This window comes from Quercus robur, chromosome 8, assembly GCF_932294415.1.
Source record: "Quercus robur chromosome 8, dhQueRobu3.1, whole genome shotgun sequence".
Classification (NCBI taxonomy): Eukaryota; Viridiplantae; Streptophyta; class Magnoliopsida; order Fagales; family Fagaceae; genus Quercus; species Quercus robur.
In genome coordinates this window covers 797,661-824,549 of record NC_065541.1, presented here as the reverse complement: position 1 = coordinate 824,549, position 26,889 = coordinate 797,661, and the positions used below count along the sequence as shown (strand labels likewise).

The 26,889-nt window shown below is 35.8% G+C and overlaps 1 protein-coding gene across 3 annotated transcripts; it reads right to left on the bottom strand.

Moving 5' to 3' along the window:
- Positions 1 to 2,197: 2,197 nt before the first annotated feature.
- On the bottom strand, positions 2,198 to 26,889 carry LOC126694101 (proteasome activator subunit 4-like). 3 transcript variants are annotated; one of them, XM_050390159.1, is made up of 35 exons: positions 26,535 to 26,886; positions 18,748 to 18,850; positions 18,539 to 18,651; positions 18,183 to 18,305; positions 17,389 to 17,490; positions 17,136 to 17,301; positions 16,576 to 16,692; positions 16,400 to 16,467; positions 16,194 to 16,295; positions 15,885 to 16,101; positions 15,531 to 15,764; positions 15,315 to 15,439; positions 15,059 to 15,176; positions 14,740 to 14,958; positions 14,504 to 14,659; positions 14,255 to 14,331; positions 13,945 to 14,177; positions 13,412 to 13,628; positions 13,232 to 13,311; positions 12,981 to 13,092; positions 12,721 to 12,891; positions 11,842 to 12,010; positions 11,722 to 11,765; positions 11,578 to 11,620; positions 11,353 to 11,498; positions 11,036 to 11,130; positions 10,030 to 10,931; positions 9,156 to 9,434; positions 8,972 to 9,067; positions 8,054 to 8,232; positions 7,599 to 7,680; positions 7,192 to 7,316; positions 4,559 to 4,651; positions 2,735 to 2,888; positions 2,198 to 2,653 (listed from the first exon to the last, which is right to left on the bottom strand). In XM_050390159.1, exons 1-35 carry the CDS (start codon positions 26,693 to 26,695, stop codon positions 2,612 to 2,614), a joined length of 5,463 nt encoding a protein of 1,820 aa, XP_050246116.1. In that variant the 5' UTR covers positions 26,696 to 26,886; the 3' UTR covers positions 2,198 to 2,611. The 3 variants fall into 3 exon arrangements, with proteins under 3 accessions (XP_050246116.1, XP_050246117.1, XP_050246118.1); XM_050390160.1 differs by having other exon boundaries at positions 13,945 to 14,153; XM_050390161.1 differs by lacking the exons at positions 2,198 to 2,653; positions 2,735 to 2,888; positions 4,559 to 4,651 and having other exon boundaries at positions 7,193 to 7,316; positions 7,599 to 7,654; positions 26,535 to 26,889.

Genomic DNA, 26,889 nt, shown 5'->3' with positions numbered 1-26,889 from the left:
AAGTGGTTGAATTAATCCAATTAACCTGCTGAACGTCACAAAAAGTTCAAAACTTTATGATGAGAGAGATATGGTTAAAGGCGGCTGTATGTAACATTTTCTTAAATAAATAATATTATACCCATGAAAGTGGTTTGCGTGAAAAGTGTGGAACTTTTTAGGGGAAGGCAGTTTAATGCGTTACAAGTGGCTGAGAAGTGGCCATTAAAATACACATCTTTACTCAACGTCAACATATACAGAGGAGAAAAAAAAACAATTCTGCAATACAAAAAGTTTCTCAACCTTGAAAGCTCATCCCCTTCCCCTATACATGTGTTGCTCAAATTATTAAAAAAATAAATAAAATAAATAAAAAAAGTTTCTCAACCTTTTCACTAGACAAAATTTAGGAAACAACTTTTGCTACAATTTTAATTATAAGTGGTAAAAAAAAAATTTAAAGAATTATAAATTCATATGAAAATAATAAGCAGTCAATTAGTTATAATTTATCACATCAAAATTATAACAAAATTTTGTGCTATAAAAGTTGTGATTCTAGAAAAAATTCTTTCTATAATCTCTGAGATGTCTAATAAAAATTAAATATTTAATAGACCGATACAAAAGCAATATTACTTTCTTATTAAATTCTGACAAATATTTGTAGAAAAAGTAATGTCAGGTATTGTATACTGAGGTGAGAGTTGGTTCACATTAAACTCGTCTCCAGAGTCCACAGATTGAACATTAGGAGTATATAAGAGATTCTTTGTAAACTGATTGGGGCCTTTGTGCCTTTTGCCTTTTGTAAAAACGTGGGTAATTGAGATTCCTCTCATAATTGGCTATTTGGCAGCAAACAATTGGATGCAAACTTTTGAAAAAGTGAATATATTGAAAGTGAGAGAGGTTGCGAACTTTTTACTATAGATCCCTTTTACAACGGGCTGTTCATAAAGATTAAGACTATGAGAATCAATTACATTATTGTTATTGACATCATAGAATAACAATATGCTAATGGAATTTCATAGTACGATTCAGTGATTTCTTTTTTTTTCGTTAGATTTCTAGACTAATCAACGCTTGAGCCCGTAGGATTATGTTGGCAAACCGTGACCATAATTTGGGACAATTGTTCCATTAGTTTTCCCAAGATCACCATATTAGTTGTCTTTGCGGTCTTTACCTTATATGTGCATACCAATTGAGACTTGAAGCATACTTGGATTAATAATTAACTTGCCATCAAAATTGATAAATAATAATAGATTGATCTCCACTTCATAAGGTAAAGCTTCAATTAATTCACTATATCACATTGTCTCAATCTCACTAAAATAAATTTAATGGAGCTCTCAACAGTCTTAATGCAGTCAATTGTTACTTTATTAATGCATTTTGGACTCCATTTTCCTTTACTACTAGGCAAAGTGGACACGATAGCTAATAGTGGGGTATGAATTGGAATGATTCTTTTTCACCCAGCTGTATGACATAAACGATAGAGAATTAAAGGAAAAGGCGTTCACTTCAACAACCAAAAAAGGGTAACCATTATATGCATCAAATATTAAAGCATTAAGATATATTATTTGGTTCTGTTAAGTCTATACAAAGAAAATTGACAGACAAACTACGATTTGACTATAGTAGCATTTTCTTTTAGTGTCACAACATTCCATCCAATATTCACAATCTATATTGGATTTTGACAAGCGGCCAGGAATTTCCATGTCTATTGAAGAAGAATAGCCAGTAGATATAAACCCGAACCCAAAAGCTATCTACCCCTTAAAAACCTTCCACAGACCTTCAAGACATGCATAGTGATATATTTTTTGATTGCAACATGCATGGCGATAGCTATTTGAACCACGTACATGTGACATTGATGATATACATGTGCCTTGCAAGTTGCAACAGCCAACCTCCAAATGGGTATTGGGTACATTTACAAATGGTGTTAATAGGGAAAATATCATCATGCCAAACCATGTCATAACAAATATGACATGGGTCTCATGGCATCAAATTACCATCAGCTCATCCAATGAATAAAGTATATTCCACAAGAAGAAGGCAAGTAGTACTCCTAGTTCATGGTGTCATGGCATAAAGAAACAAAATGCCAATGCTAATCAAACTGATCTCTCTATCATGATAGATTTCTATCAATAAATGCACTATCTCTTGCTGATATTTCCAGTCATTTCTGTTTCAACTATATCTTCTTATTCTTGCAAGTACCTAAAAAAATTAATATGAAGTGTGTCCCAAGTAAACTGAATATTGTATACAAAAAGGCTTGCTGCTACAAATTACAGTCTAAAAAATCAAAAGTAGTTTGTCATATACAAGAGGTCTTCCCACAAATTACATTCTAATAAATGAGGTCTGTCTCAATAAGACAGGAGACTGCCCAAACTCCTAAGCAGTAGTTCATTTATATAAAGATTTTAAGAGCAAATATTTCAATGTGTGTAGAAAGCTCCTGTCAATCTGATTTGTTTCTTTTTCACCAAATCCAATGCTACTCAAAGTGGGACAGCATAAAAAATTAGACTACTTTTGTGAACGCGAACCTTGAACCAATCTCTTTATCTTACTAGGCATACACTGTAGATCAAGCAAAATACGATGATGAAGCGGATGTATCGGCCAGAACCTGCAAGTACAGCAGAACTAATGATCAAACATTCCAATATAAGGTAGAGTTTTTGGGAAAAGAATATCCCATCAAAGCTACCTCAAGTTGCTCTTCAGTAAACGAATTTTTCTGAATGTCCCATGTATCTGCATGTGTTCTCCGGAACTCTGCGACTGCTTTTGTAACTGTGGATTTCACAGGTGATGGCTCCCCCCCAAAACAAGCTAGTAATATAACATGCTCAGGCAACCAACTGAAACAAAACAGTGAATATTTTTAATTTTACAAGGTAAGAAAAAGTAATACATTATTCTGGGTGTGGGTCAAACAATATCAAAAATCAAAATCTTTTAAAATCCTCAACCAGTGTCCCATCCCTCAAGCAGACCACATCACACAAAATTAAAAGTCATGAGATGATTCCTACAATCTAATCAAGTGCCTCACATTGGACAGTGAACAGGCAATCAGTTTAAACATTAGACCTTGGCCAACCCAAGAGCAGTTCAGCTTCTCTTCAATCTGCTTACTTTAAGTCTAGTGTAGTTGATGGCTCTAAGCAGAACATGTCACTACAGTCTGGTGTAGGTGTCTCATTTATCAAATTGCCAATTCTTCAGGCAAAAGCAGGTGCTGAATTGTTAACATGTTCAACATTTCTTGTAGTTCTTTCTTTTCTTTTCTTTTCTTTTCTTTTTTTTTTTTGTGGGGGGGGTGGGGGGGGGGGGGGGGGGTGTGGTTGTAATACTACTGTGTTGCATGGACATTGGATTTTAAATATCCATGTAATACCAGTGTACTTTAAGTAGGCGCTATGAACATCTTAAAATGCCCATACAGAAAAATTAATTGAGACTCCATCAGATTTAAGCATGCCTTTCACATTTTAAAATAGAAGCATCTAATTATGTCCATATTTGTGCTCTTGTCATTTAACATTTCAAATTGCTAAAGAATTAAAATAATGACAGATATAGTGGAACTTCAAGTGTATGTTTCCAGTAATATAATAACTCCACTTCTGATTGATAATATTATAGTTGTTTTTCTACGTTTAAACAAATAGAGCATACTATGTGTGCATCTGGCCGTGCATATATGCATAAGTGCATGAATATAAACTTTTATTTGGCCGGAAATACACAATGTATGCACCCATTTGTAAAAGGTGGCTCAACTTTATCCTTTCTGGTGTTGAAAAGGACCAAAGAAATACTGTGTGCATCTGGCCATGCATATATGCATAAATGCATGTATAGAAAGTAGAAACTTTTATTTGGCTGGAAATACACATTGTATGCACCCATTGGCAAAAGGTGGTTCAACATTGTCCTTTCTGGTGCTGAAAAGGACCAAAGAAAAAGGATGAGTTTAACACATGAATATTTGGGGAACTCATTTCTATAACATTTTCTTCAAAACATTTTACATTTTGCACCATTGCAGATAAAATCTCAAGGTTAGAAAGTAGCACTTAGTTTATTAAATGACCTAAATGTTGACCAACACCTTCTTTAGTCAAAAGTCACACTTTTGTTTCTCACAGAGACAACTTATGAGAGACAGCAATCCACTAAGTGAAAAAAATTTCCAGCATTTCAGAAGGATGAGGGCATCCATCGTAGTCCTGATTCCTTGGATACTTGTCCAATTAACAATCGAAGTTTACACAGTCATGGGTTCTCAGGATTCAAGTTTGAATTTAAAGACACAAACAGGCCCATATTGTTTGATCATAGTGCTTTTTATTTATGTAAATTTTCAACCTTTCTAATAGAATGTTTAATACCAATGGATCTTAACACATGATGCTACCTAAGTCCAACACAATAACAGCTTCATCAATCATGCATAATGAAACTCGTAACACAGTTCTGGAAACAAATTGTAAGATCAATTTTTTACTATAACATCATAACACACCTGGGCATATCATAAGGGGATGATAATACACAAGCTGTCAAAGCAAGTACAGGACCATGAATAGAGGCTACAGATTGACCACCACTCATATTCCTGCATTTTTTAAATTACCAAACCAAAGATCAGAACATAAAATCACACATGGAATACCTAGTTTTAGAACTTAATACATGAGTAATAAAAAAATGTAGGATGCACACTCTTAAATACATGGATTCATACGTGTACTCACTTATTAATTACATGGGCAAATATGTGTTATAAATATTCATAAATGTCATAAGGCATAAAAATGAGAATTTAAATCCCATGCAAGATATAGGAATGTCATATTTGATGCTGCATACAAAATTTATATACCAAAAAGATTGCACACATCATTCATACTGATTCCAACAGGTGATAAAATTAACTATCAAGGGAAAATTTAGGTCCTATACACTAAAAGATAAGATCTGATAAATTAAATACGCAAAAAATAATTTTCATTATATGGCTATCCAAAAGAGGAATCATTTTAATAAGAGAAGAATCTATAACACATTGCATCATGATTATTAGGGTTCATAGATGAGTTGGCAAATCCTAGTGCCAAAACATACCAGTTTAGATTGCATCAATAGAATTGTGTTAGGATTGAGTCTATGTAAGAAGCTTCTTGAGGTGATGATATACTCAAAGATAGTGAATTTATGATATTTTGCCCGTATATTTTACACCATAATGAATCTTTGGGTAAAACTTATTTTATTGGAAAGTAGACATTTGGGCTTCAAAACAAACACAAATTTGACCCAATTTAGATTTGAAATGAGTGAGATATGGCCATTGGAAGTTGACACAACTACACTATCTCCGAGATTTTGCACGACCCTCGCTAGATTGAAATTGCCACAAATAGTAAACTGACTTTGAACTTTGAAGGTCTGACGACATAACCTAATGATTTCCTATATGAAACAAACCCTTGTCGCACAATTAAGAGCAGAGAGACTGTCATTCTAAGAGCAAACCCTCTTGAGCTCAAACAGTCAGAAACCATCTCCCTTGAGTTTTCTCTTTGTGAGCTCCTTCCAGAGTTTCTCTTAGTGAGTTTCTCATTCAAACCACACAAGTTGTTAACCCTTACCAATGAGTTCACTACTGTATCCCTCCAAAGAGTCCTTTGGATTACTAGAGTTCCAATGGTTGCAGCCAGCTGAGTTCTTTCATAGTGGGGATTTCTGTAGAAGAATCCCAAAGTTCTGGGGCTACTATAGTAGGAGGCGAATGGGTTGTTTGTTGAGGTTACATAAAAGTCTAGGACTGCAAAGGTTTTGTGAATTTAGACTTAATGTAAATATTTCTTTATAGGGAAATTTCTTACAGGTAGGTTGCCATGGAGTGGTTTTTCTTTTGAAGAGTTCTTCAAAAGTTTTTCATTTCACCACCAAATCCATGTGTGCCTTTTGTTAAAATAATGGTGAAATGATTAAATTCATCATTTTCTAATAGCTTAAATTTTGGACAATCGGTAATTTATCACCTTTATTGGTTTTGGATTTTGGTGTTACCGTGGTTGTGCAATCTATCAAATTGTTAACTCTGGACTTAACCAAAAATTAGTCAATTCATAATCCACTACTTATGATGTAGAATAGACAGCACGTGCCTTCTTGGAGCTGCAGGGGCGCTGGAAATCACAACACAAGATAAAATGTGGGTGCTAGTATGGGGCATTAGGGTGACAGTGTCAGAATTGCATGAAATTTGGCAGGTTGAAGGGAAACAACATTCTGATCCAGACTCATGACAAGGCTATAAGCGTCGCCGAAATTTAGGCGAATTCCTTCATTAAGGCCCCGAAAACAGTGTTTTTGCTATTTATAGTAATATTTGTTTTTCCTTAATAACTTTTAGTTTAAAAGTCAAAATAAGGTCTCGTCTGTTTTGGGACGACCCTTAAGGTCATTAACTTATGATTCTGCATTTAACTCAATTTTGCCATTTTTGGTAAATTTCGGTATTTTGTCACCTAATCACATAATAAGTGTGAATTAGGATTTTAGACATTTTTCTCAATATTTATATGTTTTGTAGCTGTCAAAGACAAATCAAACTAATATCAATAAACACAAACTTTTGTCAAATTATTTCTCTAGTGGATTCCAGTTATCTTCTCCTTATGGATTCAGGGAAACCCTCCGTGGATTCGAGGTTTACAACCAAAAGCTAATAGATTAGTTTCTGTTCCATCAAGAGAGCATCGTGTGTGCTTTCTTCAGGCTTCCGCGACACCAGCTTAGGTTATTGAGGTCTAAATCAGGTTTTTTCAATGATAAAGTTGAAGATTTGAAGGCACTAATAAAACCTATCACGGATAGCACATGCTCCATGGAGCATTCATAATTCTACTAAAGTCATTTTTTTTAATGTTCCCTTGTTTCAATTTCCATGAAACAAGAACTTTATCAACAAAGAGAAATTATATATGAAAGCATGCAGATTGGAATTTAAGGTATACTAAATGCATGCAAGACATGCAGGTCCTAAGACTGAACACATGAAGGCTGCATGCACAATGCATTGTCCCTTGTTGGAGAGGTACATCACATTAATTATAAACTAAAGAAATTCAGAAGCCCAAAAGGTACCTTTGCTTTCTCTTCTCTCGAAGAGCAATTGCATCCTTGTAAGCTCTATCACGGAAATCTCTTACTAGGTCTTCATCCCCATCCTTCATTAAGCCTGCTAGAACTGCTGCAGCATGCTCTCTTACCTAAGCCAGAATTAAAAAACAATATATAAGTTGAAATTTACGAAATCCTATCCCTTTACCAAGGACTCCGGTCTGTTACAAAAGTCATAAGGTCTTCTTAAAAACTAAAAGACTTCCGGCCTTGTGTTCTTCCAAATACAAATTTAGGTCCATGAGATCAGCATTCTTAATAAATACCACCTCCATCTTTTGTGAAATATCAACTAAGAATTCAGGCAAAACAAGGATTATATCACCATATTTCACTTTATTTTTCAATTAATTATTCAGCCTGGAACTTGCCTCCACTTGGATGTCTTTAAGTAGCTTCTCAACAGTTCTCCAGATTTTTTGTTTCTCTGTACGTGAGAGAATGAAAGTGTGCCTGTCAGAAAAGAATGTACAACTTTATTTGCATCTTTGTTATAACAAATATGCCGACTACATATTGCTAGAATTCAGCTAATACAAGTTATCATCTTGTCAAGATAAGAGATCACATGAACCACAATACGAAGAGCTAATTTAAAATAAATAAATAATGTTAAACTTTCACTTATAATAAAAATGTATGTACAAATGCACATGATAAAAATTAGGACATACTAGAACTGAATTCAATTTAATTTTAACCCTAATGTAATTACGAACACACAAGAAAAAAAGAAGGAAAAAAAAAATGGGCTAGTTCTCTAGAATCAGAAGGCTCATATTATTAGGAATACATGATGTGAAAGAAAACCCTTTATGTACCATACCTATGCATGAAAGTTTGCAGATATGTCAGCGTAGCAGATCTCGTTCGCCAGTTAGAATCATTAGCTGAAGAAAGAATCACAGATACAGCTTCCTGGAGATGGGGTTCCCAGAAAATCCTCCATAGTAGCAATTCAAAAGCTGACTTGGCCAATGCTGACAAATCTTTATTTAATGTTTCCTTCAAAAAGCAAATAACATTCTCAGATTTGGTATTGTGATGCCCAATCAAATTGGCATCATGATGCAAACAAAATATTGAAAAGAAAAAAGAACATCTTGAGCAGGTTTTTTCTCTATCAAATTTCTCCTAACTATTAAAATGGGCTCTAAGAGCATGTTAAGTCATACACGTTAAACATCAGAAAGTTCCAAAAAATTATATTATGATATGCCTTTTGTGATCATCACAAATGAAATGCTTGAAACTGGTTAGTGTAGATAATTACCCCTTGAGAAATCTGTATATAAGGATATCCATGAGGATGAAGATCTATAAGACCAAAAATTATAAATTACACCAAAAAAATTCTACTTTTGCTTCCATAACATTTATTAATAATTTCACAAGTTTACTGACTGCATGGAGATTGTGAGAGAGACAGGAATTGAAAAGATGACTAGAGCAGCTAATAGCACACAAATCTGTTATTCTAGGTGCACTCATTTGCAAATGGAAATTCTTCATGATTTAGGAAACAAATATATCAATACCGTGAAACTCCTGCCCATAACTGAACAATAATTACTTTCGAACTGTTATAACTTGCATAATGGTCAACTACCCCTACTAGCTGCTCAAGAATAAATTGATAGGGACATATATGAAAGCAGTAGACAACACTATTGAACTTTAGAACCAACAAGAAACCTCAAATGCAGGTTAGTCAAGTAATATGAGGAATCAAATTTCTACTTACCTGCAAAGAAATTACAGGATAAAGAAGTCCCACAATTACATCTAGTAAACATGAAGATCTTCCAGACTTCAAAGATGAGATGATAAAATGGAATAGCTACAAACATTAGGAAAGTAAATATTGATCAATTAAAGATTCTACAATTTAAAGACATTTCATTAGGACTAATTCTTAGAATACATACCGTTTCCATCCATTTCACATCATCTTGTGAATGACCATTCAACTGCACGTCTGGAGCACTTACATCTCTTGAAGTCTCCAAAGTGACACTGTGGCTTGCATTTTGAATATTCATTAACACTTGAGAAGCTCGTTTTGTTAAAAGCTCAATCCAACTTTCCATAAGTTGGTTATTGACATCATTGTTTCCCCCTTCATGTGAACGATGATTATCAGACAATGCATAAAGCCGAATGTTGGAGCACAATACAGAAAGAGTGACACCTATAATTTCCCTTACCTGTCCCACACAAAAAGGTAAATTCAAAAGCCATACATCAAAACATGACCAGAAATATTAGCCCTTACATTATTTGCTAAAGAAGGATTTGGAAATAAAAATAAAGTTACTCCTTTTTTTCACCCATGAATACCTACAGAAATTGTTCCCTTTCTTTCTTTTATGTAACTAGATAAAAGACAATAGAGATGAAATGTTTTACCACTTGCCAGAATATAAGTACAATGAAGACACAGAAAAAGGCTAAGATGACTTTTAAAAAACATAGGAGGATCAAACACAGTACTTATTTGAGTAATCTCCACTTGATCTCTTTGTTGTCTATTGACCATTACCTCAAGTTCAAATTCTGGTTTATATTTGTTTCTGCTCTGACTAGAAGATTAAGAAAAGAGAAACAGGTAGATGGTATTATTCCAAGAATGTGGTGCGTTTGCACATACAAATCTAGATTTAACATTGGAATTGCTGTGTTTGAGATTTTTCTAATAGAAGTTTAATTAATTTTAGAAATTAAAAATAAAGAAAGGGACATATGGAAGCAACATTTAATCAGAAAAATTGGTGACATTTATATAAAAAGATGAATTCTTACTTGTGCAGAGGAATGGCACATATTACCAAGAAGCTCCTCTAGCAGTTTATTGTGGAGTTGTAGTTCACCTGCAGCCATTTTCTGTGGGGATATTTCTATAAGGGAAGCTGATAGAAAAGCATAGCGCTTGGCAACTATGGTGGTAGTTACTTTTGGAGGTAAAGGTGTTGCTAAACAATCTAGGATTTTTTGCCTCAAAAGAGGAACTCTTGTTCCATATCTCCCTTTTCCACTAACAGCATAACGTATACAAGATGCCCACTCAGGTATAGACTCAACTGATTGTGCTAAAATAATATTCTGCAACTGAACCATCATCCAGCTGTCCCATGCTCCTAAAATACCATTGACATCAGAATGTAATATTCCTGCAAATGCCTCAGCAGCAACACACTGCTTAGACCTCTCCTGGGCATTTGCAAACTCCTCCAATGTACTTCTAAGTGCCAATAAAACAGACATACCACATTCCTGCACTAGCCGTTTAAAAATTCGTGCAAATTTTGAATAAAAGGAATTACTATCTATTAAAGAGATCCAACTAGGAGTACGTGGCCATGAAGCTGAAAAGTCAAAGTAAAAACGAGTAATGGATTTGTCTGTTAGGCTCTGAAAAATAGAATTTCCATTATTTCCTCCCGAAGATGTGCTTTCAGTATCAGTGATTATATGAACAAGAGAGAGACTATTCAATGTCTCATTAAAAAAACCGTCTTCTTGAAAAATTCGAGTCAGAGCTCCTTCAAGGGATGATTTAGTGTTTCCCCATAAATCATCAGAAAAGAGAGGCTGTTCCTCAGCTGAGAATTTGTAAGGAGATTCTTTTAACAGTGTATTTAGAGCTGAGATTGCAAGTATTCTTGTTTGAGGAAGTTGACATTTTAAACTCTTCAAGAAATGACCTGAGAAGGTGTGAAAATGAAAACACATTTAAAAAGTTAGACTAAGACAGTTCAGTTAATCAACTGTGCTAGTGCTCTGAAGAAGAAGAAGAATTTGTGCTGACCAGCAGTATCACTCAGGATTGCTGAAGAGGAATTCAGGTAATTCCTAGATGTCATAGCCAAGAGGAGCAGAACTCTATTAGCCATCAGATTATATCTGACAAAAGCAAAGAAAAAATTAAGCCATATCTAAAAATCTTTACAAATTTAGCATGTAGGAGACTATAATATCTACAAATGCAAAGTGTCCACTAATTGATTGGTGTTTGTATCACACACAAAAATGGTTAAAACAAATAAGAGGAGAGTCAAAAAACTTCAGCTCAAGAGAGAAAACATAATTTAACAAAAAAGAAGAAGCAAATTATCAGATATTTACCGCCAATGCAAACTGCTCGAATCAGAACCCAAGGAAACAATCTGTGAAACCAAATTAGAAAAATCTGTTCCATCTATATGATAATCTGATGTCCTGAAAATGCTTCTAGATATCCCAGAGAAGTGGATGTTGTATGTAACAAAAAGCTGTTGGCACTCAGATTTTAGCATTAAACAACAAGAAAATCACAGCTGCAGATTTTAAATCATCCAATTGATATTTTACCTCATTGATTGCTTTCTGGGCTTCTAGTGACTCATGATGGGAGCTTCAATTAGAAACAGACAATCACAATATGATAATCTTAATAAACTCAATCAATGAGAAAACAAGGTTTTTTGAAGTTTTTGGTCCAAAAAAAGAGGTTACCTCAAAAGAATCCCACGGATGAATGAACAAAATGATTTTGGATCCTGGAATGAAAGAAAATAAATAAGATAAAAATTACTTTTCAATATCTTTCTTAAGCACGTTGTCCTGAGTGACTACCATTGCCAAATGCTTGAAAACTGTTTTTGAGGCAAGGACTGCACAAGAACCTAGCACCACATGTTCAGATGACTTGGAATCCCGTAGGTTCTCAGTAAGTGAGAGAACACACTTTGAAATCATAGATGGCCATCTCTCGATCATCTTTAACAGAGTTTTTCCAGCCAGTCTGAGCAACATATCGAAATTTAAATTAGCTATTATGAAACACTACTGTAAACACAGAAAACATTAAGCATGACTTGATAAGAAACCAATGCCATAGAACTAAAATCCAACAAGAGATATATTATTAGTTTAAGAGCAATGTCCATATGATATGTTTGACAAAGGCAATGACATGATAAACAAGTTGAGCACTTGACAGCATTATTCTTTGCTGCTCTGCCACATAATATTAGAGATATTTCTGAGGCTTCTCAATTCTTCATTCTATCAAGAGTTTTAGGCTTCCAACAACAGAGTAGAACTTTTATGGATGCCACCATATTGAAGTGATGCAGAAATAGAAACATATTTGAACTGCTACCATGTGTGAGATTATAATCAGATTCAATTTAGTCAATGGTTTAATTTTCTGCAGATTCTGGGCAAATTAACCGATTTATTCAATTCAAATTTTGTAGTAAAGCTTGGTGTAGGACATTTTTAAGCTTCTGAAAGTCACAGAAGTGTTCCCTAAGTTTTAAGTTAATCTATTGGATGATTCTATTAGGTAGTTGTCAGCTTCCATATCCCAGCAGAATGGGGAAAAGTTCAAGTCTAAATAAATGATGCATTGGACTTGAATAAATGTCACATTATAGCACTCAAATTGAATGAAAGGTTTCTGTAAAAGATTGATCATGTAGTAGGGTCATAATAGTTTAGTGGACTTACCTGCGAACAGTTCCATAGTTATGCAAACTGAGCTTAAGAAGATCATCAATTAAAAGAATCACATGGTTTGATGGATAGAAATTCCCCCTTGCACAAAATTTATTATAGGATGACTTTAATGCTCTCCACATACTGTGCAAGTATGCCTTATCAATAAGGTACCACCTTGGTCTAAACAGACACAGAGATTTAGGGATTATTAGCTTAGAAATAGATGCATAGTTCATGTGACAAGCTGACCAAATGGTTGGATTATTCACCTTCTCTTTCCTTTATAATTTGATGACACAATAAAATTTATCGGAGGTTCTTTAATGGCAGCAGACTCCAAATTCCAAGCCTCCCCAGACCAAGCATCATACCAACATCTTCCTGTGACACATTATATAAAAAGAAGGAAAGAAAAAAAAAAAGGTGAGACAGGAATTAGAAGCGGAAAGGAGGGAGATGATACTTTTCATTGCTAAAAAATTTCAATATATGTAATTCATCCAGATGCAGTGTCCATTACCATGGTTTCCTAAAGCATCCATAATACGAATAACAAGTATCAATAGGATGCTGTCATCTGATTTTTCCTCTAATAAGTATCTGCTCGATTAAAAAAAATGAAGAGGGAAAGAGAGATCAATAAAATTCATAACCACCCAAATTGAAGGAGTGATATGAAAAACTGAAATTTAAACATTACTTGCAGGCAGCATGTATGACCTCCGTAGCTTTTTCCCGTAATTCAGTGCCGCCAACACTTGAACCTGTTGCTCCAGCTATTAAGAAAGGAGCATGATCTGGATCTTCAACTGTGCCATTCCTGGAGGATGGATTGAAATCAGGCAAGCAAGACAAAACACCTTGCAATGAAGAATCAATGCGTAAAAGAGTCACTTTTAAGTGCTCATTCCTGTCTCCTGGGTGAAAAATTGCATGCAACTGTCAGATATTGAGTTTATGCACACACACAAAAACATAAAAGGGAACTTATTCAGTATACATGTATGTCACTACTGTGAAGAAATGTATGCATAATTATATAGGGAACTGGCATTTGTAGCAGAAAACACTCCTTAAAATATTTGGATTAGACTAAATAAAATGAAAGCAAGACATAAAACCAGGCTTCTAACTCAAAAAGAACATAACCTCCTCAAGGTAAGAGATTCTTTTACTACTAAATCTGCCCAGGATAACAGAAAAACTATGCAAGGGGATGAATATATCAATCACCTGGGCCAGAATGGATTCTAGCTTGGCATGTTCTATAAAGATCATCCAAAGCTGATTGGAGATGGAGGTCCAAAAGTTCATTTGCAAACTGGACTTCATCATCACTTGGAATATGCCACTTGGGGGGCATCACTGGTTCACCATTGGTATAATCTTTTGTGCTGATCCAATCCTCTAGTGCAGCAGCATCAGGGTGAGACAAAATGCTCCTACCAAGCCAGAACATTATATTTCTTTCATTTGCAGGTAAAGACTGAAAAGGCAAGAAGACTAAATACAATTATGAATTTCAATGAAAAGATTAACATACTTGTACTGATCAATAGGATAATAGCGTGTCAGGCTTTTCAGAAGTGATCGAAGAAGAGAATCACCAGCACTATTGACCTGTCATATTACCAGAAACTTAACAAACTAAAGTAAAATTTAATGTATGCAAAGAATTATCAGACTATTGTGCAGTATTTTCAGTAAGAATTCCATTAAGACACAATTATTCATTAGTACAAACAATTCTCAATATGCACATAAATCAGTTAACCACAGGCCATTACAAGACCTTCCAAGATGGTGAGTCAAAAGAAGAAGTGATAGCTTCTTTAAATTGATCCTTGTAACGTAGAAGTGCAGGACCTCCATAACTGATGGCAATTGATAATACTTTCAGTCGATAATTAATTGTTGTTTCAAGAGCTGGAGAAAGTGTGGGTTTTGCCTGAAAACAAAATACCTAAACTTTAACAAAAAGAATCTAGTTGCAACATAAAACTACATAATAAAACACAACAGAAGTACCTTGATTGAAATTGAGGCTTTGGAAATTTCTCCTTCTTTAAATCCCATAACTGGTGTATCTTCTAAGGAGTTTATGACAGACAACAAAAGTGGCTCAATTAGGTGAATAACCGCCTCTTCTCTGTTAGAATGGATGCATGCACTGCAAAGCAGTCCAACCTCCTCAATTGCCCCAGGCAGAGTATTGGTCTTGACAAACTTGGAAATTTTTCTCAAAGCCTGTAGGTTTTTTGGGGAAAAATTTAGACCAATATCTTAGCCCAGCATTCTAAGGATATAAAACCATCACACCTGAGTACTTAAAGCCAAGAACTGAGACCTGATCATACAGTGATTTTGAAAGTCTCCCAAGCATTATTTCAAGCATGCAATAGTAGTAAGAACTGTACTCGACCAGAAAAGTTCCTGATGTTGCTGGTGAATGTAGGCCTTCATTCCTGCAGCACCAGTAACCAGTTATTCCAACATTTCACATAGGGAAACTGATGATAATGTTAATCCAATTTAATTAGATTGATGATTATCCAGGAAACATGCAAGACATGAAGATATGGAAACTGAAGTCCATTACTTACAGAACACTGCTCGGCTCCAAGTATAAAAGTAAGGAAAATAGGCGAGATAAGAACTCGTCCAGCCACTGAGAAAGGCTGATTCGCATGAATAACAACCCATCTATATTATCATCCAAGGAAGCCAACTGCAGTTAAAAGCCGATTAATGAAACTGTTTATTCAAAAAGTAGGGGCATGAACAACATCTGCTTGAATGTTGAGGGCTGATGTGCTTACATTGGAAAATATAGAACCAATTAATTGCATAGTTGCCAAGGTTTTTGGAGGATCATTGGCATCCATACCAAGTAATGCATTGGACAATGAAACCATCAGAAGATTAATGAACACATTCCCACCATCAAGATGAACAGAGTTTATTGAGGAAGATGATATGGACGTGAGTAGTAGTGAACGCCCAACATATGCTATGGACATCACAGCAACTTCCAACTGGTGGGTGGCAGTCATCTGACTAGACATAAAATATGGTAAACCCGAAGTTAATTGGACGAAAAAAAAAGGAGAAAGAAAAAATTCAAAAGGAGTAAATCCAATTAGCTCTTATTGCTTTCAAACGCAAACACTAACCGTTTCCAATGCTATATAATATCGAGATGCCACAAACGGAAGAACCAAGGAGGGCTCCACAAAGGACAAAATAGAAGTTGCAACAGCAACTGTCTCAGAAAGATCTTTGTCCTTGCTATATTGACCACGATCAATTAACTTGAGCACCACATTCACAAATTTAGTCCTCTCTGATATTCCCAGATACAGTTCGGCACATCTACTGTTATTTGGATTCCTATAATAACAGCAATTTGGTAGAAATAGCAAAGCAATATGCACAACACTGAGGAGAACATGTCTAGTATAATTAGGCAGACAAATTCTTACTGTTGTTCGTGTTTTAGGCGCTTCTTGAATTGAGTTACCAAATGAAGCAAAAAACGCTCCAATGAATAAGTCCATTGACCACCATTAGAAGGATGATAATATCTATGACAAACAGACACCAGTAACAACTGATGAATAGAATTTATGAATAGTTTATATGCTACGAAAAGACAATAATAAAAGCAGAAATATGTTAGTAAACAAACTGTTCCAAAAGGTTGATGAATGTCTCAAGTTGCTCTTGCGCTGAACCATGAGGTTTTAGTAGATACACCTGCAATTGCAATTATAGTTATATTGCATAATAATCTCTAAGGAACCACCCTTGTGGGTATCACTTAATGAACATGGTAAATTCTAGGCCATATTCTGTCAGCCTTACAATTGATTTTGCAATGGCCTTCATTCGGGTAACTGTTTTATTGGAGAACAAGAAACTTGTGTTTTTGGGAACACTAAGAGGAAAAGGATATGATCCACGTCCATTTGCTACTGGAACCTGTGATTTCCAATTAGAGCATGAAATCTGTTATGGAAATCCAAATGGCAATAAAAAATAAAAAAGGAGAAAACGCCCAAGATCAAACAAACAAAATTCAATGAAATGGTATCTTGATGTTGTGAATGCATGGTGAGTTGAAACTTGAAAGCTCATGTTTACTATATATGCAGCTGCTGAAAACTAAATTCCATTTAACCTTCTGATGCAAAACATTTATAATGAAAGGATCAAAGAAATTTAGTAAAATTGGTTAAATATCTTAGTATAATCACAAGCCATATCAATATATAAATTACATCCAAAACATTCTACTTCCATTCTGATAAAGCTTCAGGTAGAAGTGAATCATGCTCAACTATAGAACTCAAAAACCAGTCACTAATCATTTAATCTATTTACCAACACAGGTTCCACAATAGTTGAAGATTTTATATTCTCACCTCAAACATATTTAAGAATCTACTGAAAAGTGTAGGTAAGAAACACTCCCAATCAATAAAGTTGCAATTCTTTACAGTACGAGCTATAACACCAGCCCATTGGCAATTCCAAAACTGGCAATTTGGTATTGAGTCCCATAGGTTTAAACACTCTTTAATCCATTCACTGCCATGTAAAGAATTGTAAGTTAATTTGACAGAATTGGTCACATCTGAAACCATAAAGAATAGAAGTGATATTTTTGCTTCTTACCATGAATAGAAATCTTGGTTGTCCAAATTTGTAGGAAGAAATAGTCTTACAAATCCAGATCCTTCAAAGGATGAATTATTCCATGGATTTTCGACTAAAGATCTGCAAGGTTATTTGGTTAGATGAAAAGCAAAATAGAGCAACTTAAGAAACTGGAATATCTGACATTCCACATCTTATCATTCTAATGAAAACTAGAATTCACTAAGAGGATAGGAGGATTGAACAAGCTCAAGCCTGGCCCTTCAAAGTCTTTTTAGGCTATATCGTTTTTGGTTCTTTAAATGTCAAAAGAACCACATCAATAGAGTATGGATGTCAAATAAAGGTCAAGCCTGAAATGACTGAATTTTGATCTATTTGTTTTTGCAAAAGCTAAGGGCCCGTTTGCTACGTATGTTTAAACAACAGTTTTCAGTTTTTTTGGAAATACGTGTGGGTAAAAGAGTGTGTGGAAATATATGTAATATTGTTTAAAAACTAAAAACATGTGTTGGAACTTGCGTACCAAACGGGGCCTAATTTTTTAAACTATTAGTTTTTTAAAAATTTCATGAAAGGATATGTAAAACAACATATTCCATGTGTGTAGCTAATAACCCAAGAAAAAATCAAAAGGTCAACCAACAAATTTGACAACTATACATATATGCCTGATGTAAAGCGAAAAGCTGGAATGACTGACAAATCAGAACAACTAAAGGAGCAAACAGATGGATGGAGAAATTTTTTTTAAAAAAGCAGTAAGGATCTCAGATGGATGTCCAAATTTGAGGGAGCCTCATAGCAGTTACCTAAACTCAGACCATATGTCAAAGGCAGAACCTGGTGGGAAGAATCTCCGGCAGGATTGAACAAGAGAAGTAATAGTCTCAAAATGTCGAAGTTTTAATCTCAGCCCTTCTGGACCTGGATTTCTATTACATGTATGTAACTCTAAGTTAATAGTATACAAAGTTTTCAAATGCAAGAAGTATAAGACAGTATCATGTTATATTTATAATTACTATTACCTTCATTACCATGAATCATTGGTTACAAATTTAAAACCAGTGCACATTTCAAGAGCAAAAAAGGAAGCATTAAACAGTAATTGTATCAATCTATGTCCACACAGGCAATACATTCAAAAGGTGTTTACATAACTCACCTTGTGAAATGTGTACTAATCAGAGTATCATAGAAAGGCCGCCACTGAACTTTCAATGACAATTTCTTGTGATACTTATTAAATAATTTGACTAATATATTTCCCCATTTGACCTATCAAAACAAATTAAACCACAATAAAAAACAGATCAAAAACAACCACAAACATATACAAGAATTTCTGCTTGTTTTTTTAACCCAATGTATTACCTGGGCATGAAGGTTGTTTTGTGATACATGAAACAATTCTAACCCAATTTTGACTAGTGTGTCAACATCTTCTAAAGCCACTTCACTTTCAGCATCTATGAAACTGCATCACAAAGAAATAAGTTAGATTGCATTCCTGTCATCAGCCCCATATGGTTGTGATAAGGTCTGAACCTACAGAGCATCCACTTCATCAAAGTGTTCTATCATTAATAGCTATTAGTGATAGAAGACCAACATAAATAGAAGAGGACAAAGCATGACCATGTAAAAAACATAAACAGAACTTTACAACTATTTCTGAAATTGGCTTGTTCAATTGAAAGGTGAGATATATCCATTTGTGTTACATCCTTCAGCAGATATGGACTGTGACAAACCATGACATGCTATGTATGCCTATAAGCAGGTTTATATTACCATAAATTGTATCATTCAAGCATCATCTGAATACCCATTCCCTCCATGGAAGGCTAATATATTGAAACACACTAACAAAATAAAAGGCTAGCTATGACTAGAACTGAATAAAAGTTTTAAGAGCTATTAAGTGATAGAGACATATAGGAACAATGCCACATCCAGATGTGTTCATGCATGAGATCTTACACTGATTAACAAAAACCTCCTAGTTCCAAATGTTCACAAAGAAATACTAACAATATGCAGATTGTTTTAACATGATAAGGTTTCTAAGTAGGTATGTGGGTAGAGCTTCAACATGGAGTTTAAAGTTTTACACGAAGCTTCTTTCTTTATGTGCGATGATATACTGATGCTGTGATCATAAGATTATACTAGTCTTTACTCTTTCAGTTCAGGTTGCCCCCAAGGACAAGAATTCACAAAAGGGTCATCTAACAACCTATTGTATTACTGCCAGACATGCCACTTTGATATTTTATTATCCAAATTTCTACTAACAAGCTTCTCAACTCTCACTCCTTTTTTGTCCTAGTGGGTAACTATACCCCATCTTTGTAAGCATACATCAATTGATAATATGATTCAATATAGTCTACTAGTCATGACCCTTGGGAAATGATAGATCCTTTACCATAAAACCAGCAAGAACTTATGTTTTACAGACAAAAATGACATGTTTGTCATTGAAAGTCTAAAATTTTGTCAATTTGGTAATTGACTTTGTGAGAATCGTGACAATGAAGAGTCAACTTCAAATCAGCTGCATGGCATTTCCTCAGATGTCTTGGAGTAAACCAAATCAAGTAGGGAGTCCCAGAAACATGAAAGCCACAAAATTCCCCGTTTGATCACAATGCAAGGCCCTGCACTTAACCAAATGCTAGGGTGCCCCACCTACATGCCATCCTATGAATACAGAGAACACCATATTGCTCTAATGCTTAGTTGTAAAGAAGCAATGCCAAGCAGTCATCTCATTAGTCATAGCCACAGTGCCTAGCAATTAGTTATTATTGGAATTGGGTCGATGATTGTAGGAGAGAAGTTAAATGTGCATGTAAGCTCCTAGTTTTTCAAGAGCCCATTACTCAATTCAGCCTGAGATAGAAAAGGCACTTATTGCCTCTAATTCATATTCTAGCCATCATGCTTTTTTGATAAGTTTTGGCTCCAAAGGGAGGAGGAAGTAGAGATTCAAAATAGTAACCTAATCTTCATGAGGTGTGGTCCCCAGTGAATTGTGCTACCACTTGGGGTTATATTTTAGCCACCACACACTGTCCTTTTGAAGTCTTTCTTGACCCCACCAGCTTCAAGGGCACCAAGGTTGAGGGTTTATAACGTCGACTAATGCAGTTCATTTTTAAAGCTAGTTGTTTACTAGTGCTTATGTTGTATGATAAGCAGATTCTGTCACTTGTAACAGAAAGTTAGTTAATTGATAGATTGTTACTGATAAGTGCAATAGCCTATCAGTTAGTTAGAGATATTTGTTAGGCTTTGGCCAATCACATGGCAGCCACATGGTAGGTTCTTGTAACTAACTTTCTAGCCAATCAGCAGCTTGCTTATTTATCTATAAATAAGCAAGGCTGCCCTCATTATAACTAGTTGAATTTGAATCCAAGAAATTTACCTATGAGGTATTATTCCAAGAGTGTGTCTCTTGAAGAGCTAGTTAATTCTTTCTTTTCTCTAAGCAACTTAGCTTTCTAAAACGTCTTTCATTTTCACCATTTTTTCCTCCATCATAAATTGGTATCAAAGCTTGAGGTCCTCAGGATTCAAGTTTGTTTGCAATTTGTTTCTTCATTTTCTGTCATCAAGAACCTGTCAAGATCCTATCTTGATTTCATTTTCTTATCCTCTACTTGTGAGCCTAAGAATTTGTGTAGATGGCACCAATAGTTTACAATAGAAGGAACAAGAAAGCTTCTGTAGCACATAAACCTGAGGTGCAGGTTCATCCCAGGCAGCAGCCACAATTACACCAAGAAGGAGAACCTCGGGTGACATTGGAGTAGACTGTGGAGCTGCTAAGGGCTTGCTGCCTTGACTAAGGAAGTGAGAAGAAACTAGTGTTATCATCCTAGAAATGATGATGAACCTGCTGAAGATGCTGAAACTGATAGTCACAGCAACTTCAGTAACCCGATTGGTTAGCCTAGAGGAGGTGTTCCAAGACAAGTGCCTGGTCCTCCAAGGGGAGAACCAATATGGGAATCAAACTTCAAGATTGAGTTACCTAAGTTCTATGGTAGCTTGTATCATGAAGAATTCATGGATTGGCTTAACCAAGCGGAAAGCATCTTTGATTTTCATGAGGTACCAGATTCCAAGAAAGTGAAATTGATCTCTATCAAGCTGAGAGAGAGAGCTTCAGCCTGGTGGGAACAGCTCCAAGTTCAAAGAGTTAGGAGGGGTAAAAGAAAGGTCCAAGATTGGTGCAAGATGAAGCAGAAAATGGGAAACCAATTTCTGCCTTTCAATTATATGCAGTCCTTATACAAACAACTGAATAATTTGAAGCAACATGGCAGTTTGGAAGAGCATACAGAGGCATTTTATCAATTGGTAGCTTGAGTAGACCTAAATGACAGTGAAGAGCAGATTGGTTGCAAGGTTCTTGAGTGGTCTTAAACCACCAATTCAAGATGTCTTATCTTTGTATCAACTGTGGACTCTTTTTGAAGCTTACAATAGAGTCTTGATGTTTGAGAAGCAACTTGCAAGAAGAGCTTTTGTGCAGTTCCAAGCTTATGGTGCTGGCAGAAGTACCCAAGTCAGCACTCAAGGAAGGCCAACTACTAATAGTGCACAGCCTTTCAAGATTGTCAGTGTAGGTCTGCCTTCAACATCTGGTGTAGCCAAACCAATCCCTAAAGTAGCACAAAGTTTTACATTTAAGTGCTACAAGTGTGGAGAAGCTGGGCACAAGGTCACAGATTGCAAGTAAAGGGGAATTAATGCTCAAGGCAAGGGGAAAGCTTTGATAATTGAAGGTTGTGAAGACTAGGAAGATGAAGAATTTCCAATATATGAAGAAGAAGAAGAAATGTGTGATAGTGTATTGATAATTGAAGACAATAGAGGATGGGAATGTATTCAAGAACCCGTATATGATCAATACGTGGAAGAAGAAGCAGATGCTTATATAGAGGAAGAAGAGGATTTATCATTAGTAACAAACGTCTTGCAAGTTCCAAAGACATAAATGGAGGATGACGAGTGCCTTAGAAGAAGTAGTTACGAGGATATGGTGTCACAAGAAGTTTTTAACAATCTTGAATCAAAGAATCAAGACCAGCCCCAACCACAAAAGCTATCTTGCTTCAAGAAAAGAGGTGAAGTTGGAGATTCTAGAAAGTGTTTAGTGTTCTTAATTATTGACTTTCAAGATTATGTTATTTGTGTGACAACCATGGAGGTTTGCCATCTCTTACTTGGGTGTGAAAGATTATGTCCATATCAAACCATTTCAGGTGGAAGGAGCAACACATCTAGCTTATACAAGAAAGGAGATTGTTACACATTGCAGCCAAAGAAGGGGAAAGCTAGTCTTAAACCAATGGTCAAAATGAAGAAGGTTGGATGCAAGAGCATCTACATGGCTGCTTACACTTGCAACCTTGACACAAAGTAGCAACAGACCTTAATCTTTAGCATGATGTAGTAGCTTAATACAGCAACTAATGAGAATGCAGATTAGTGGAACTACCAGATCATATGCATATCTCCAACAGTTTCAATGTGCATCACTTGCTGCCCTGTCATGCACCAAATCATCTTACAACTAGCCACACTTAAGGACAAGTGTGTTCCAAAGAGGGACAGTCCTGATGCAGTTCATTTTTAAAGCTAGTTGTTTACTAGTGCTTATGTTGTATGATAAGTAAATCCTGTCACTTGTAACAGAAAGTTAGTTAGTTGATAGATTGTTAGTGATAAGTGCAATAGCCTATCAACTAGTTAGAGATGTTTGTTAAGTTTTGGCCAATCTCATGGCAGCCACATGGTAGGTTCTCGTAACTAAGTTTCTAGCTAATCAGCAGCTTGCTTATGTATCTATAAATAAGCAAGGTTACCCTCATTATAACTAGTTGAATTTGAATCCAAGAAATCTACCTATGAGGTATTATTCCAAGAGTGTGTCTCTTAAAGAGCTAGTTCATTCTTTCTTTTCTCTAAGCAACTTATCTTTCTAAAACATCTTTCCTTTGGACCATTTTTTCCTCCATCATATAAAGCCTGCAGACAGGCCTTATCTTTAATAGTCATAGTGATTGCTTGAAGACCCACATCAATTAACCCATCTTCTCCATTACAATACCTGTTAGAATATTGGCTTAGTTTGTTTGTAGGCTAGTACATCAAAGACTTAGGCCCATTATTATTACTTGTACAACACTCCTATTTCTTGTAGATCACACATAAGTGTGCCTATAAGTATAGGCCTCTACTTGTACAGTTTTATATATAGAATTCTCTTTCGCTCTCTCTTTCTTTCTCTCTTTTAACATGGTATCAAAGCCACTTGCCCATCGCCAACCATCGTTTGGCTCAACCAACCTAACCATCATTTGTTCCAACACCGCCAACCATCGATCGGAACATTCACCACTGGCCACCATCTCAACATTGCTAATAGTCATTTCTCTAACATACGTGTCTTCCATTCATCTATTTTGCTGTTGAGCACTCCAATCAACAGATTTCTCAAAGAACTGCCAAACACCAAAAGAATCACTTGGAAACAGCATCACATGTGCCTCAAACACTACCCAAAGAAGCTACCCCAAACCTCACGTTGTCCAACATGCATGTCTGTTGGAAAACATTATAAATTAGGATTAGAGGTCATTTTCTCTAACAAAGGTTGTGTTGTGTAGGATCCACAAATAGGTCAGCTTCTTGGGACAGGCTGTAAATGTGGATGCCTATTCAAGCTCTCCTCTCTTCATATTCCAGCTAGCCTAGTTGCTTCTACCTCTGTATCATCGCTTTCTAGAGCCTCTAGCACTTGCGTCTGGGTCATGCTTCTCTTTCATGAGTCTTTCTAAGGGTCGGTTAGGGGCTGTGTAGTTAAAGTCCTTTGATCATATTCATTTCCAACTTGTAAGACAAACTGCTCTATCGGTTAATTACACTAATTCTATTTCTAGTGCACCTTTTGATCATGTACACTTATATTTGGGTGATTGCACAAATTCCCACTATAGGCAGTGCTCGCTACTTCATTATATTTGTTGGCGATTTTTCTTGTAACACATGGAATGGTCTATTAAAAAATAAGGTGAATCTTCACAAAATTTATCAAGATTTTCATCAAATGGTTCATGCCCAACTCTCTTGTACCAGATTTTCCGATCTAATAACTCAATGGAATACAAAGAGTCCACCTTTCTTGAAATTTTACAACAAAATGGTACCCTTTGTCACCATTCCTATCCTAGTATCTCTCAAAAAAATGATCTAGGTGAACAAGCATAGACACATTATCAATACAATTAGAGCTTTCCTCATGTTTGCATCAGCCCCTGAAAATCTTTAGGGTAAAACAACACATCCTACCATCTACACCATAAATTGGGTACTCCCTCCCACTAAACTCAACAAATCCCCTTTCAAATTAATTTATGGGACCCCTCCTGATTATGACTCCAATAGAACATTTGGGTGTGACTGCTTTGTCCTTCTCTAACCCCACGAGTAGACTAAGCTAGAAACCTAGAACCTCACTCTCATTTGTGTTGTTCCCTAGACACAAAGGCTATCGATGTTATGATCCTAGTTCTAGGCAACTTCGCATCTCATGTCCAATGGATTTTTGGGAGTTTGCTAGCATGTCTAGTTTTCACTCTTCCACTCTAGGCTACACCCCTCTTTTCACTCACACTTCCTTTACCTATATCCTGATTCTTCTGTTGAGACAGGTACTCCAAGCTCTACAAGCGACTCCACGATGATTGTTCCCCTTGAAGCTAACATGGCTATTGATCTGTCCACCGCCCCTCCTAATCTTTCTCCCCCTACTATCCTTAGGTTCTTCTTTTCCCCCTACTATCCTTAGGCTCTTCTTTTCACCCAGGTAAGAGCATCTCCTTCACACCTAAGTGACTCTCATTATTATACTACCCTTGTTACACTACATGAGCCTCACTCTTTTTGTGAGGCTCATACTCACCCTCTTTAGCAGCAAGAAATATCTAAAGAACTTAATACTCTTAATAAAACCCACACTTCTAGGCATAATAAGAAACAGTCTATTGTAGCTCACTCTAGTACTGACTACTGAGGCTGACTACTATGCTCTTACTAATACCACCTTTGAGCTTCTTTGGTTATGTAGGTTGATACAAGACCTTGGTGCACCTCAGCATTCTACTCTCTTATCTATTGTGACAGAGTACTATTAAAATAGCCCACAATGATGTGTTTCATGAGCACATCAGACATCAAGATCGATTTCCATTTTGTGCAACATCACTTGCAACAGGTCATGCTCCATCTTTGTCCTATTACTTCTACTGATCGGCAGAGATATTTACCAAGCCTCAGCCAGTCATCCTCCAAACCGTTTTCATACTCTTGTTACCAAACTCAAGATTGGTCTCAAGACTACCACCTTGGTTTTGAGGGAGCATGTAAGAATATTGGTTTAATTTGTTTGTTTGTAGGCCTGTACATCAGAGGCCTGCGCCCATTATTATTGCCTGTATAGCACTCCTATTTCTTGCTGATCAATCATATGTGTGCCTATAAATATAGGCTAAATCTTGTTACACACTCCCTCTAAAATCGTGTTTTGAAAACACAAATGATGTGGCAGTGTGTTCCATACACAGTGTGTAACTATCACTACTCGTTTATGTCTCTACTTGTAAGGTTTTACAAACAAATATATAGAATTATATTCCGCTCTATCTCTTGCCCTTTCTCTTTTAACAATACTTCCTCCCAATAACTTAATTCTCAAATAATACTGATCACATCATACCACTTACTCAACAAAGCAACAACTTAAAAATTAAAAATTAAAAATTTAACCTCCTCTAATACTAAAACACACAAACAAATAGTACCACTCTAATAGGGAAATGTCATTCAATTATTTATTGCAGCAGTGGTTAAGACTGTTGCTCTTTGCACAAACAATCCATAGCTTAAAAATTAAACTCCAGACGAACAAAGACAACACTAAATTCAGAACTCAAAATAAAAACTGAAACTCAAATGCATTTATCAGAAACCTACAATTGAAGTCAAAAGACGACATGCAAAATGGACACCACATAGAAAGGAAGAAACTTGAAACCCCAAAACAAAAAAAGAAGCCCAAAAATGAGAAATTGAAAACTAACAGTTTGATGACAGGTATCCATGTGAGAGTTGCATAAACAGAATCAGGATCATCAGGTCGATACAACTCGTTGACAGTCCTCACTACCCTTGCAAACGATTCCTTCTCTTTCTTAGTTTCCTCAGCCACATGTGGTGGAAGCCAAGCATTATAGAGATGCATTGGAACAAAGAAACAATTCCCAGAAAAGAAAAACCAGAGCCAAGAGCAAGAGCAGCAAGAGTCTGCAGTAGAAGACTATGGAGTTGACTGTTATTCTTTCTTTGTTTCGTTTATTGTTATGTGTGGTGGTGAAGGATAAAACAGGCTTTGTTACAGACATAGACACAGACACAGACACTGACACACTGATAAAA